Source organism: Arvicola amphibius, chromosome 5 (genome assembly GCF_903992535.2).
Source record: "Arvicola amphibius chromosome 5, mArvAmp1.2, whole genome shotgun sequence".
Lineage (NCBI taxonomy): Eukaryota > Metazoa > Chordata > Mammalia > Rodentia > Cricetidae > Arvicola > Arvicola amphibius.
In genome coordinates this window covers 117,162,440-117,177,404 of record NC_052051.1, presented here as the reverse complement: position 1 = coordinate 117,177,404, position 14,965 = coordinate 117,162,440, and the positions used below count along the sequence as shown (strand labels likewise).

The 14,965-nt window shown below is 40.0% G+C and overlaps 1 protein-coding gene across 1 annotated transcript; it reads left to right on the top strand.

Moving 5' to 3' along the window:
* The first annotated feature begins 482 nt into the window (after positions 1-482).
* Yipf5 (Yip1 domain family member 5) lies at positions 483-14,554 on the top strand. Its single transcript, XM_038331193.1, has 6 exons — positions 483-642; positions 1,029-1,148; positions 8,076-8,248; positions 9,552-9,697; positions 12,522-12,703; positions 13,592-14,554. Exons 2-6 carry the CDS (start codon positions 1,039-1,041, stop codon positions 13,752-13,754), a joined length of 774 nt encoding a protein of 257 aa, XP_038187121.1. The 5' UTR covers positions 483-642; positions 1,029-1,038; the 3' UTR covers positions 13,755-14,554.
* Positions 14,555-14,965: the final 411 nt, after the last annotated feature.

Below are 14,965 nucleotides of genomic sequence, written 5' to 3'. Positions count from 1 at the left end.
AGCTGGGCATATGGTCATTCTCTTACACCTGTCCTATTAATATACTCACAGTAACAGCTGCTAATGAGTGGCACTTAGTAATTATTGGTGCCAGACCGGACTGTTTCCAGCTGCTAACACAGAATGAATGTAAGACTCACAAAAGCAAAGCCATTGTGCTATAACGACTAAAGAATAGATATAAAATCCTCAATGCAGCGCCTGAATCGGCGAGTCCAGAGAATCCGGGGCGACGCCCGAGTCACCCAGCGTTTCTGTCCGTCCTCCTGCCCACCAGCAAAAGATAGGCCTCCCTCCGCATTAGCAGCCAGCCATTGATGCGCCGGCGCGCCCCAGTCTCCGCAGCAAACCGAGTTGTCGGAAGCAGTTCCCTGCTTCCTATTGGCCCGTCACACGACGAATCAATCAGGACTGCGCATCGGTAAGTCCCGCCCCCACCCGACACACGCACACGTACAACCGGGGCGGTCAACCGAACCCGACGGCGCAAAGCCTGCTAACACGCCTGCGCGGGCGGGCGTGCCCCGGAAGCAGTTCTTTGGCCGGTGACACGTAGCAACAAGGCTACTGCAGGGTCTGGAACTGTGTTTGGGGGGTTACGAGGCGCCCCTGGAGCTGCCGCCGCCGCCGCTGGAGCGTTCGGTGAGTGTTCCCGGCCCGTGTACTCCTTTCGGCCTCCGGCATCAGTTGTGCGAGCCGGCTGCCTGGTCAGTTAGCGCGGGCTGTGGTCTTTCCCCAGATCCCCCAGTCCTCCTCAAGACCCAGGGCCGCGCCCGCGCCGCCCCTGTTTTCCTTCTCTGTGGAGCGGCGCCTCCTCAGGATCTCGCCCCTGCCTCGGGCCCATCCGCTCCCCAGGGTCCAAGGGTCTCCTGGGATCCCCCACCCCACGCTCAGGCCCCTCCAGATGTGGTTCCCGATTCCAGAGACGCTTTCTGTCTTCTGGGGGCGTTCGCTTAAGCAGAAGACCACAGGCAAATCAAGCAGGACCTAGCGTGTAAACAGTGTTTGCCCTCTCTCTCCTGTTGCAGATCGTTTGCAATGTCAGGCTTTGACAACTTAAACAGCGGTTTCTACCAAACAAGTTACAGTATCGACGAGCAATCTCAGCAGTCCTATGACTATGGAGGAAGTGGAGGACCCTACAGCAAGTAACTTTTCAGCTTTGGCAGCTTACTTAGTCTATAATTAGCGGAAGAATGTATTCAGAATGCCTGATTCTACCTTTAAAAAAAATGGATATGTGAACTTAGTCCTATTCAGGAATGTGATTTTTTTTTTCTTCTTTCTTTTTGCCTAGAAAAAGATATGATGTTTGGTTAGCATATGAAGGGGTTAACCTGTTTATAATTTGTTATTTTCTGAAAGAAAGTCTTCTAGTGTGCCAAAGAAAGATAAGTAGCCCGTCGAAATAATATTTACAAGTGGAAATAATATTTGGGTAGGTGCTTTGGGTACCTAGAATAAAAGGCTAATTTATTCACTAAAAAAGTTTTTTGATAGCTTATTTGGTAGGTGAGTCAGTGTGATTTCAGACTTTATGAACAGCTATTGAAGGAGCTCTGTGACACAGGTTAACAGTGTATGCTCCCCACTATGAGTCACCTGGTGACTTTGATGTGGCAATTACTCTTCATACTAAGGTATGATGGCTGGGACCAGAGAAGTGATCAGTTTATGGATGAAGAAGAGAATTCAAAGACTTTAGGTTCTGAACTGTTAACAATAAGATCCTCTCTAATCTCTGGTGTTTGGGGTATTTCGAAGGCTTTCAGCCAGTCTCTCCTAGACCTGTCCTTAGTCCCTTGGGATGATGAGATGAATCTTACTGGTCTCCCTCTTGAACAAGGGACTGTCTTGTGCTTACCCCTTTTCAGGTAGTCTTATATTCTGAGAATCTTACAGCAGTGATGGGCCTGTTTTCCAGAATTGCATGGATATAGTCATACATACCTGTATAAACATGCATATAACTTCATGCAACTTATGTGTCATTGGTGTACATTCGTAGATCTTGAATTCAGTTTCATGAAGACTCTTGCTGGACAAGAGCAAAGGAAAGCTATGAGTCCAGTCAGTTCATGAGATACAGACTCGACTAGAATGTATTTATGTTAGTATGTGTAAATAAATGTGCCTAAACTTTTTTAAGTACAGAGAAAATTCTGGCTGTTTTATAACCCAAAGGTTATTTGAATCTACTTAATTTGAGGCATAGATAAGTTTTGTGTGTGTGTGTGTGTGTGTGTGTGTGTGTGTGTTATACCTTCCTACTTAACCTGTTGAATAAAAAGAGGTTTGTAAAAATTCCCTCCATGAATTAGGATTTTTCTTTCTATTAAGTTCTCAACTATATGCAGGTTGTTTCTTCCAAATCGGTTAACTGGGCAGAATTAGAAAATAATATATTTTAGTGAGATCTTTGTGTATTTGCGAGCAAATGGATGTAACTTTGATCTGAGTCTGCCTGAAAAATCCCTAAACAACAGAACTTTGAAGAGCCTGACACTGTACGTCGGCCTTTTTTTGGCCGAATAATCTTCTGTCTTTAAACTTATTAGAAGTTTTGCAATTGGAGTGCAGTTTTCCAGGATAATCTCCTTCCAGTTTGTGTCCTGACCGTGTTTCTGTAACTTAACTCTGACTCGTCCTCTCATTACACTCTACAGTCATCTGATGTCGCTTTTCCACATGGCAGTTATGTGTTGCTGAGTACTCTCCTCCCATTGTAACCAACTCATGTGCCAGTAAGCATCACTTCATACTAGTGGAGACACTGTACCTAGCCATAGCTATCAGCTGGAACACAGGCTTATGAATTATGCTTGGAAAAACAAAAGGAATACTAAAGCAATAATACAAGTGAATTTCCAATGCTTTCTTGAAAAAATAAATTCATTTGCTTCTATACGTGCCTGCAAATAGATCTGCCACCTAATTATATTTTGAATATTATCTCAGCTTACCAACTAATGTTCTTTTTGCTTCGCTAACTTGCTAACAGAAATCAGTGATAACTTTAGTTAGGAAAAGTCTAGGTTCAGAGAACCTACTAACTGGAATGCCTTAAAGTTTGACTTGTTAGCCTTGCTGCAGTTCTGCAGTTGCCCATGAGATCAGCTTTGATATTTTATGGGTTCCTCTTACTTGTATTTTACCATATCATATGAGTAGATCCCATGTAGTTTTATAGATAAGCCCCTAAAATTTTTATATAGTAATACCAATCACTTATTTTTTTTGTTTTGTTTTTGTTTTTCGAGACAGGGTTTCCTGTAGTTTCTAGAGCCTGTCCTGGAACTAGCTCTTGTAGACCAGGCTGGCCTTGAACTCAGAGATCCGCCTGCCTCTGCCTCCCGAGTGCTGGGATTAAAGGCGTGCGCCACCACCGCCCGGCCCAATCACTTATTTTTAAGAAACCGAGAGTTGTTATATTTTTTTACCTTTAACTTATCTGATAATATCTTTATGAACATAAGTAGATAGCCTGTGGTAAGAGGTTTTATCTTTGCTGTTGCTTATTACAATGGCACACAGAGCTTATGACAATGCTGATTTAGCATATGTTTCTTTGCCTGCTATGAAACTGTTGCTGTAAAAACCATGCATGCCATAACACAGTTTGGTTTGCAGTCCACCGTGACTCAAATTGGTGAGAACAGGTCCTGGCAGGACTGCAGTAAGCCCCACAGTACAGTCTCATTGACACTGCATTTGGAAAATGGGATGACAGCCCCACCTCTGGGGAGGGCTTGCTTGTAGCACCTTTGGTTTGTAATCAGTAGTGCTTACTGTGAACTCCATGCTCTACAGGATTATAGGACACATTTTAGAGATCTTCTAAATTCAGAAGTAGTTTCATAGCAACATTATTTTGTGCCTTTCAAATACACTAACAGTTGTGCTTACGTTGCAAAAATAATGTTTGTCCTGCTGGTACCTGAATCTGAATAAGGAACTAGTATTGTGCTTGTCGTCACCATCTGCTTGAGAAGGTAGAGTAAGGCAGTTTCATTTAAGGATTCCCCAATGAAGCAAGAAGAATATGATTGTTATTCAGTTCGTCACCATCTGCTTGAGAAGGTAGAGTAAGGCAGTTTCATTTAAGGATTCCCCAATGAAGCAAGAAGAATATGATTGTTATTCAGTTCTGGCCCTTAGTACACGTCTCTTTAGTTCTGGGTGTCACACAACACTTCTCTTCCATACTGAAAGTACACTGTCTCTAGGAAGATACACAGGCTGCTTAATCTGCTCACTGAACCACTTGCTTTTCTTGGGGACCATGTTCATTTGAAACAATGGACACACTGTGTTTAGTCAGAATTTTGTACTTCGCAGATAATCTTTCAAAGATAAGTAAATGAACCTGTTGTTTCAAGGAAAATAGCTGCTAGTACTTGTTACCAATCACCAATCCCAAGTTTTAGACAAAATGAGGATTTTGGAAAACTAGTGTTCGTCTTCAATAGCTTCCTAGGAATCGAACATTTTATTCTTGATGAAATTGGGAACAGTTTTAACAAATGTGATTTTCTAATGTTTAGAATTGAATACTCACACACATATATTATATGTTAGTGCATACCTATAGTCCCAGTATTCAATAGACTGGTGGATCTCTATGAGTTTGAAGCCAGCAGACTGGTCTATGGAGTCAGTTCTAGATACACTAGAGCTATTTTATTCTAATGTTACGTTAAATGAATTCATTTATTATTATTATTATTATTATTATTATTATTATTATTATTTTGTTTCTTTTTGAGACATGGTTTCTCTTTGTCATGGTCCTGGCTGTCTTTGGACTCACTTTGTGAGCCTCGAACACAGAGATCCTCCTGCCTCTGCCTCTTAAAGGCGTGTGTCACCACCCAGATGAATTAATAAATATTTTAAACATCTAAGTTCCTTGATAGTGAATATCGATAATTAAAGCTCCTGAAGGAACTCTAAGACTAAAGCATTTAGAACTGTTAGCTATACTATTCTCTCTGGGTTCTTTTTGTATTCCTCCTTCCCTCCTTCTCCCTGCTTTCCCCCAGGAATAGACTACAATCTATTTAATCAACTTGTAGAAACGTATGTGTGGAAATTTTCTTGTGATATCATGGACTCTGATAAATACTAACAGATCAACCCAACAGCATATTATACTAAATCAGGAAAAGAGAATTGTTATCCTAGCTCAACTAGCTAACCCTGATAAAGGTTGTTCTTGTAAGAGTGGGTGTGCCCCTCAAAGATATCAGCATGTTGTCATTCCAGAAAAGCTGGAAAACTGCAGATTTGAAATGTAACTTTGAAGTAATCTGTGTAAAGAAGGATTGCAAAGTGGTGTTTGTTAGTTATTAAGAGTTGATGACCACTGGAGTTAAATTGCCTGGTTTTTAATTGTGGCACCACAGGGCAAATTATTTTAACCCAAATTTCAGTTTACATAGCTTTATAGTAAGGACAATAGTAGGCCCATTTCATAGAGTTGTAGTTAATATGAGACCGTTAAACACTTACTAAGTAGTGCTTTGCATATAGTAAAAAGTGTGTTTAGGACATTTGCAGTAGTTAAGATGTACTTCCTTATTGCAGTAGCTTACTTTGGAATTAGCAGTTGACTTTTAGATTTTAGCCTTTTTATTCTCTGAAAGTCTTGTTACATGTGGACAGTGTGTATTGGTCGTCTCCATTCACCACCTTTCTCTGGCTCCTTGGAACTTCTAGTCATCTCTCTCCCAGCTGCGTGTCCTCTTTTTATGGTTATTAATAACATCCTGAGTCTAATTAGTACTGCATATGCACATGGGTCATGAACAACTTGCCTGGTAGGTGTGTCCTGAAAAAAAAAAAAGACTATTCCCTCAGCTGTCAGCTGCCAGTAGCCAATAAAGGTGGAGTCTTAGGGGCCCCTCCCTGAACCATGGTAGAATTTGTGCAGGCTTGTTCAGGTAACCCCAGAGACTGTCAGCTTATGTGTGCAACACTCAGGTCACATCCAGAAGTCAGCATTTCACAGCTTTTCCATGTTTTCTGGGTCTTATATTCTTTCTGTCCTTCTCTGAAGTTCTCTAAACCTTGAGTGATGGGAGACTGATCTAGGTGGCCCGACCACAGCTGGGCCTTCAGTGTTCTCTACAGTTGGCACTCTGACTAGTCGTGAGCCTCTGAATTAACCACTACTCACTGCAAAAGAAAACTTTCTCTGACCAAAACTGAGCATCACTAGTCTATAGGTATAAACATAAATGTTCAGAATGTAGTTTAAAATCATGGGCTTTCAACAAAAGAACAGTACTGGGTTCCCCTATCGCCTATGATCTTCCCAGCCATGGGCTTTTGACCAAGTTTATGGTACCAGACATGAAATCCTGCCTGTTGTGCAGAACACATATCCAATCAGAAATAGTTATTCCCATAACTGTTATTTCACTACTGCATGGTGGGCACAGCTTGCCAACAAGTCAGGATTATATCACCAGCTAATCTCAATAAATAATAAATCCTGCCTGACATATTTAAAGGTACAGCAGTCTATATGAAAATTCAGCACTCTGCATCTTTTTAGTTCCAGGTTTCCTTACTTAACAGTAGCTGTGGTTAGAAGTTTCTCATGTATACCCTGGAGATAGTGCAAGAAAAGTATCGGGTGTTGGGGGGCTGGAGAGATGGCTCAGCGTTTAAGAGCATTGCCTGCTCTTCCAAAGGTCCTGAGTTCAATTCCCAGCAACCACATGGTGGCTCACCACCATCTGTAATGAGGTCTGGTGCCCTCTTCTGGCCTGCCAGCATACATACAGACAGAATATTGTATATATAATAAGTAAATAAATAAACATTTTTTAAAAAGTATGTTTATTTTCTATAAAGTATACAATATGTGATATTTTTAGCATTATATTTTCCCTCACTATTTCTTGATTGTTATTTATCGGTAGACATGAAATTACTTCATCATTTTTAACAGATACATAGTAACTCCTTATGCACATGTTGCATTATCTTTACATACAGCTATTTTTCTCCTTTTGCTATTACAGTAACAGATTCCACATTGAATGACAAAACTGTATTGTGCAAGTATACATTGTATGTACTATTAAAATCTCTAAAAAGGACTTTGGGTAGCTGAACATTTACCATTGCTTTAATTTTTTAAATTTAAGACAATTTAAATTTTGTTTTTTTAATCTTAATATTAATGGCTATCATTACATTTTTGCATTTTTCAAATAGAAACCAGAAGTAATCAAAAATAAGTTGGCTAAGTATTTCTAGGACTTTCTTTCTGAAATATCTTTAAAATAATTATTTTAACTTCATACCACTCAGTATATAATTAGATTAGTCCACTGAAATGCTGGACATGTGGTAAGACAGGTATTTACAGATAGTACTCTAGTGCAGTCCTGGTCCGTCCTAGTCACTGAAATGCCAAGGCAAAGTTCTTCCTGGAGACCTGGGACTTGGTGTAGTTCAAATGTACAATCACTTTGAACATTTTAAAGCTCGACTCAAACACAAGATGGCCTGAGGACATTGTGTTATACTCAGAACGCTGTCCTAATGAACATGCTTGGGCCCTGTCCCCCCAGTCTGAAACTAATGTTTCTTGCACAGGTCTTCTCATTTGCAAACTATCATATTATGAAGTGTAAGAAAGAATAATGATTCCATTTGTATCCAAATTGTGGAAAATAGAGTCAAGTCTGTCATCTCAGACCTTCATTTATCATCTGCAGCATACATTTATTTCAGAATATATTGTGACATTCTTTCTGTGTCACTAGGGGAAGAAAATAATCCTGACTTGTTTTTATTTGTTGATATCATGATGATATCGTGTGATAGTTCGCTTATATGCTGACATATAAATGCTGACGGTCATAAGAGGATTCTCTGTGAGAACACCCTTGTCAACCTGTCAGTCGTGGTCTCGGCACTGTTTCTTTGTGAATATCCTAGAGAGAGGTTTGGAAGTGACTAAGCATTCTTTAGCTGTCAAGAAAAAAAAAAGAATCTGGGAATACTGTCAATTGGTTAAAATACTAAGAGTAAAACTTACAAATTTTCTTTGTATACAGGCAGTATGCTGGCTATGACTACTCGCAACAAGGCCGTTTTGTCCCTCCAGACATGATGCAGCCACAGCAAACATACACAGGGCAGATTTATCAACCAACCCAAGCCTATCCTTCAACTGCACCTCAGCAATTCTATGGAGACAGCTTTGAGGAGGAGCCTCCTTTGTTAGAAGGTAGGATGGAATGGTTCAGGCTGTCTGAAAGCATGAGGCCAGACATAGTTTCCATTTTAAAGTAGTTAGAATTTTCCAGGATCTCTGTAAACGTCACTGGTTTGGCATCCTTAATTGGAAAGTCTGAAATGCTACCCACTCCCTTTGTTTTCCCTGAGACAGGATTGTGCTGTGAGGCCAAGGCTAACCTCAAACTTGCAGCAGTCCTCCTTTCTCGGCCTTACAAATGCTTGATATCATCCTTAGCTTAAAACAGCTTCACAGGTTTGGCATCCTTAATTGGAAAGTCTGAAATGCTACCCGCTCCCTTTGTTTTCCCTGAGACAGGATTGTGCTGTGAGGCCAAGGCTAACCTCAAACTTGCAGCAGTCCTCCTTTCTCGGCCTTACAAATGCTTGATATCATCCTTAGCTTAAAACAGCTTGACTACTACATTGTGTCAAAGCTTTGAATTTCAGAGCATTTCAGAGGTTGGATTTTGAGACTAGAGGTGCCCAGCATATGCCCTGGTCTCCAGTTGGTTTTGTGAACAAAGCCTGAGTTGGAGATTTTTTTCCTCTCTATGAAAAACCATAGCATAGCTAGCCTTTAGTCAGGAACTTATTAAGCGGAGAGTTTATATTGGGCCAAAAGGGACCATTTCTTTGAAGAAGTAATATTTAATATAGCAATTTGAGCATCGGCTTTTATTCAGATTATTAATTATATTCTGCCCATAGATGATATGAAAGCAATTAGAATTGTATTTATAGTTCTGTGTGGAAATAAACTAATAAAACTGTTGATTGTATAAAACATGGTGGTTCTCAAATAATATTGTAGAAATCTGAACACAGATGCCTAGGGCCATAATTGTATCCGCTTCCATGGGGTACATGGGTATTCCTGAAGCCACAGGTAAAGAATCCTTTCGTTAGCCTTGTCCACATGTTCTTGTCCTCTGAATATAAGGTAGAGTGTGTCTGTTTCACCATGCCCGTATCCTTTCTAAAGCAGAAGTTTGGCATCGGTGGACTCAGCATCATGTAGAATGGTCCAGAGGAGAGTAAACTATCATTGACCATTGCTGCACCCTCTTTGTTCCTGTGTCGTGTTCCAGCACTGATTCTAGAAAACATCACAAATCCTAAAATTCCTAACAGGAGTGTCCAGTGCTGAATACTATTTTGAAACAGAAAGAGTAGCTATTTGTCTTTGATACTGTGGAGTAATGAGCTTTCAAATGTAAAATTTTTAGGTAAATTTATAAAACTGCTAATAGCATACCACAAATTCTGACTTCCTTCTTTTCTCTTTATCTTAGAACTGGGTATCAATTTTGATCACATCTGGCAAAAAACGCTGACGGTGCTGCACCCCCTGAGAGTGGCTGACGGCAGCATTATGAACGAGACCGACCTGGCAGGACCTGTGGTGTTCTGCCTTGCCTTTGGAGCCACGCTGCTACTGGTAAGACTAAAGAAGGATTCTAAATATTCTACCAGAAGATGTTGGGACTCAGTCTTTGGTAGGTTTTAGGATATATTGAGTTTCTGGAATTTATACGAATTCTTTAGTTCTCTATCAATAGGAAGTATTGTACAACATATGCAACATTTTTTTAGCCAAATGTAGTCGACAGAATACAGCTGTAACCATAGCCTTGAGAGACTGAAGCAGGAATATTATGAATTCTAGGCCAGGCTGGGTTACATATAAGGTACTGTTTCAAAGAAAAAAAATGTCTTGTAAGAAGTAGTCCAATTATTAGGGAAAAATGAGAAAAAAGTAAACATCAGAATTTCCTATTTTTAAGAAGGATAACGGCGATGGGCTTGGACTCTTCAGCATGGACGGGCTCACTGTGAGCCTTGTCAGCTTGGTTGCTCACCTTCCTGGACTTAGGGGGAGTTGGGAGGACCTTGGACTTAACATAGTGAAGGGAACCCTGATGGCTCTTTGACCTGGAGAGGGAGGGAGTGAGGGTATGGGCGGAAGGGAGGGGAGGAGGGGAGGAGATGGAAATCTTTAATTAAAAAATGAGAAAAAAAACCCCAAAAAAAGAAATTGACAATATTTTTTACTGTTGTTCCACTTTTAAAAGAAAATAGAGGTAGTGGTTTTATTGTTTTAACTTGTCCTGGTTTGGTTTATGTCGTGTGGTAATACACCGAGAGAACTTAGGGCTGGGGACCTTAAAACAGAAGTGATCATTTTAGCTCCATTCTCAGTTCCAGTCTGTTCATCACTGCCTAGATGTCAGATGCCCACAACTTCAGATAATCTATTCCATCACAGTCTAGAGTGGACAGAAATAGATGCATTCATGCCCCCTCAGCTCACCTTTTCTACACAGCTCAGAACACAAAGGCAGGCAGTTGTGCCAATCTCTTTCCCCCACAGACTTGCCCACAGGCTCACCTGATGTGGACAGCAGTCATTGAGACCCCTTCCCAGGAGATTGTAGGCTGTGTCAGATGTTAAATTAACCATAACAGATGTCTAGCCCTAGGTCAGTGTTTTATTATATGGCTTTCCTGTTCACTCCTAGTGAATTAAAATATTAAAGAATGGTAAGGTCTTGTCTCCTTCCTAGTCCCCAGGAATATTAAAGTCCTTGAAAAGAAAGAGTTGCTCTTTGTTTTCACTCGGTCTGAATCACAAGAGCTAAAATGCAAGTGATAGAAAATGGAAGACCTGGTCTTACACAAAGCTCTCAACTTAGCCCTTGACCCGGTGGTTGAGTCCTTCACATCCCTCTGTGGATACTAACCCTGTGCTGCCCACTCGCCTAACAGGGTTGCTTTGATGTGCCGCCACACCTAGCTTGTTTTGAACTAAGAAACATAAGCAGCTGAGCATGAGTCTTATACCTGTAATGAGACCAGTCTGGATTAGAGTGAGACGCTGTCTCAGAATAGAGGATGGGGTGTACAGCGATGTTCTGCAAAGCTAAGAGCACTGTCCAAGGTAGAATTTATTGTTTATTGCTCCATTAATTCACTCATTGGTGAACTTAGCTTCTTCAAACTACCACAGCCTATATCAGATATTTACAGGTAAACCCCACGTCCAGCAAAGGTCTCAAGATTTAGTCTTATATACCAAAAGTTTCACATAGCAAAGATCCTGTTTGGGATTTCTCTGCACTCTCGTTTTCATGAGAATTTTTTTCATGTGGGAAGGTTATAATTTAGCTCATGACTGCTGCCTGAAAACCATTCAATAATTTGTAGCCTGCCTGGTCTGGAACTCACTATGTAGATCGCCTTAGCCTTGAACTTGGAGATCTGCCTACTTCTGCCTGCTAAGTCTGGGAATTAAAGGTTTTTACCACCATGCCTAGATAGTATCTTTTATATAAAGTAGAGCTTCCAAGGTGTATGCTTTTGTTTTTAATCAAAGAACTGTGGAATCCAACGTAGAATTTGGGAAAACAATAAAAAGGAAAAGGTTCTTTTCCATCGTGTTCACCTGGTTTCCTTAGCCTCTTCCCTGGGCCCTGCCTTTTCACTTTTCCTAGATTGTTTCCCCTTTTATTTGCTCAGTTGAATACCAAGCTTAAATGCCAACAAGAAATACAGTGAAATATCTGTGTTGGGAAGTGGTATATCAAAGTTAAGAAGCGTTTGAAGTTAGGACCTGCACAGATTCAAGCCAGACAGGATCCCAGCACTGAGGGAGAAATGGACATGGACTTCTGCTCCTGACCAAGAAGCTGTCTACAATTGATACTCAATTGAAAGGGAAAATTTAGTTGTTTCCAGTAGACTCTCACTGGATATATTAACCCACTTCATGGAATGGCCCATGCCCAGGAGTAGAGAGGACTAACACAAAAGGAACTCAATGGTATTTTTGTAGACTTTGTTTTATACAACTGTACTTGGACATTGTTTTGGTTTGATTTGGTTTTTTGGGGTTTTTGGGGTGTTTTTTGTTGGTCTTTAGCTTGAATATTTTGGTTTCCAATTTTGTGGTTTTGTGGGTTTGTGTGTATGTATGTGTTGTATGTTTGTGTGTGTTTGTTTTAAAGAGGTAAAGAAAGGATATAGAGTAGTGTAGGGAGGATCTTGGAGGATTGGGAGGGAGAAAAAGTGTACTCAGAATATATTCTGTGAAAACAAATTTTTTATTAAAGTAGAAGAGTATGAAACCTGTCTGTTTTGTCTCCTTCCAATGCATCTCTATAGACTTTGATACTTGTGAATTGAGTGTTTTATACATGCATCATTTAATGTGCAATGAGGCCCAAATGACAGTTTTTATTCTAATCTATTTTCTTTTTCCATAGGCTGGCAAAATCCAATTTGGCTACGTATATGGAATCAGTGCAATTGGATGTTTAGGAATGTTTTGTTTGTTAAATTTAATGAGTATGACAGGTGTCTCATTTGGTTGTGTGGCAAGTGTCCTGGGGTATTGTCTTCTTCCCATGATCCTGCTATCCAGCTTTGCAGTGGTATTTTCTTTACAGTAAGTACTGATCTTAAACTCAGATTTAGTTGGCCAGTTCTATATAGTGGGATTTATTTCATCTTCAGTTTGAGAGAAAACCCCGATACAGAAAACCTATCTATTGTGCCTCATATAGATTTGAACTCTGCTCTGTGTGTTTGGGGTGATTAACAGTGAAAGTGAAATTGAGATTTGAAGTCTTCTGTATTATCTCAGTTTTACCTTTGATCAAAAGTTGTACTACTTGTGAGTTTACCAATACCATAGCAACAATGAAGTGAATAGTTGTGATTAAGTAACACATGGAAAAAAGTTCAGTTCATTCATATAAAAATTCTGTTTAGCTTCCTTGATGTTCTGGTTCTGTTAATCTTGAAGCAGTTGGGCTTCTTGAGAACATATGATTAGGAAACACATATGTAGTAGTGGGGAATGGGAATGCTGATGTGAGTGGAGAGAGATCCTGAAAGCTATTGAGCATTCTAACCATGCTAAACACCCACCGTTCAGCAAAGGAAGCCAACCCAAGTATAATAATGCCAAAGCAGGGAAATAGCTTAAAGGAGCAAGATAATTACACTGTTTACATTAAATGGTTGGGTATTCTTGAAGTCACTACAATTACATTTCTGAGTTTGACAAAATAGTCTTGTTTCTTCATATGTCTATATGTGGATTTCAGAATGTCTTGAGGCTTATCCATTGCTGTCCAGTTGTGCTAAGCCTTGTGGTTTCCACAAATGCATAATCTGTGGTAGTGTGGGGTTGCTTTTGTGCCTCTTCTGCAAAACAACAAATTAAAAATCCCTTCCTTCACAATAGGGTATAGTTGTAGTTTGGATTGGTTTTCAGTATCTAATCTTACTCATCTTGCCCATCTTTTTTGTTTGCTTTTTCCCGCTGCAGAGGAATGGTAGGAATTCTTCTCACTGCAACGATTATTGGCTGGTGTAGCTTTTCTGCTTCCAAAATTTTTATTTCTGCATTAGCCATGGACGGACAACAACTTTTAGTGGCATATCCTTGTGCTTTATTGTATGGAGTCTTTGCCCTGATTTCCATCTTTTGAACTGATTTGTCTGGGATGTGGATATCAATGGGCCGAATTCACAAAAAGGACATTGGACTCTTAAAATTGGACCAGCAAACTCCTGCAGTGCAGCTCTCGCCGATTACCAGTAGCCTGGAAGCAGCAGAAGTAGACAAGTATCGGCTCGTTTGTACAGGACAGTCGAGCCTTGTGTGGGGTCATCTGCAGACGACTAGATCTGCGTGTTCTTTTACAGCTAAGAAGTACAGTCTCTTTCCTGATCCTGCAGCCCTCGACCAACAACTCTCTTCCTTACAAATTATATTATGGTGTTTTTGATAGATTTTTACCAACTGGGAAACCGACCACAAAGCTGATAATCTTTCTCAAAAACAACCCAGTTACAGTAAAGAAGTAACAAGTCTTATTGCAGAAGTATTTTTCCAAGGAATTAGGAAAGAAAATACTTGCTGTATCCTCAAGTTAAGTGCACTGAAGTAAAGCTGAACAAAACAAAATCCCAGCGCCAAGCTTTCTGAGTTTGCACTTCAAATATTTTGACATTCCTATAAATTGTCTCGTGAAATCTGTGCTGAAATTCAGAGATACAAGCAGTTCACAGTCTACCTCGTGGAGATGAAATGTGAACAGCTGTTTAGACATTAATGTCAACTAATCTGGACTGGCCACTTGATGCTTAGTTCTGTCCACATGTCCCAGGAAGAAGAAATCTTTAACTTTTTTTTTTTGAGAAAAAAATATTTAAAATTTCACAATTTCAGTATTGCAGTTATCAATGTATAGTGAATTTGATGCTTATTAAATTTTTTCCCAATTAACTCTGCTGTTGTGTTTATTTTCATTAAACTACTGCTCTGTCTTTTTTTTTTTTTTAGGGTTTGATTTTGACTCATGATTTAAACCAAGTTTTAAAAATAGAATTCATCTAGTATAGAACCAGACAAACATGAAATGAGAACCAGTTTTACTTCAAATGACAGTGTTAGTTCCTGATTTTAAACTCACTTGGTTTGTATCATACTATCTGGTAAGAGAATCTGTAGGAAAATAATGTATATCTTGTGTGTGGACTCCTGGCTTTAAAAAAATCTCAGATTCTGGACAGTATTCAGTAGTAGTTACGAGCAAGGATGGAATGGAAAATAAAATTTGATCTTTTTTATAAGAGAAGGTCAGCAGCCAAAAGACAAGTCCTAGCCTAGCGTGCTTTGCTTTAGAGTGGGTTATCG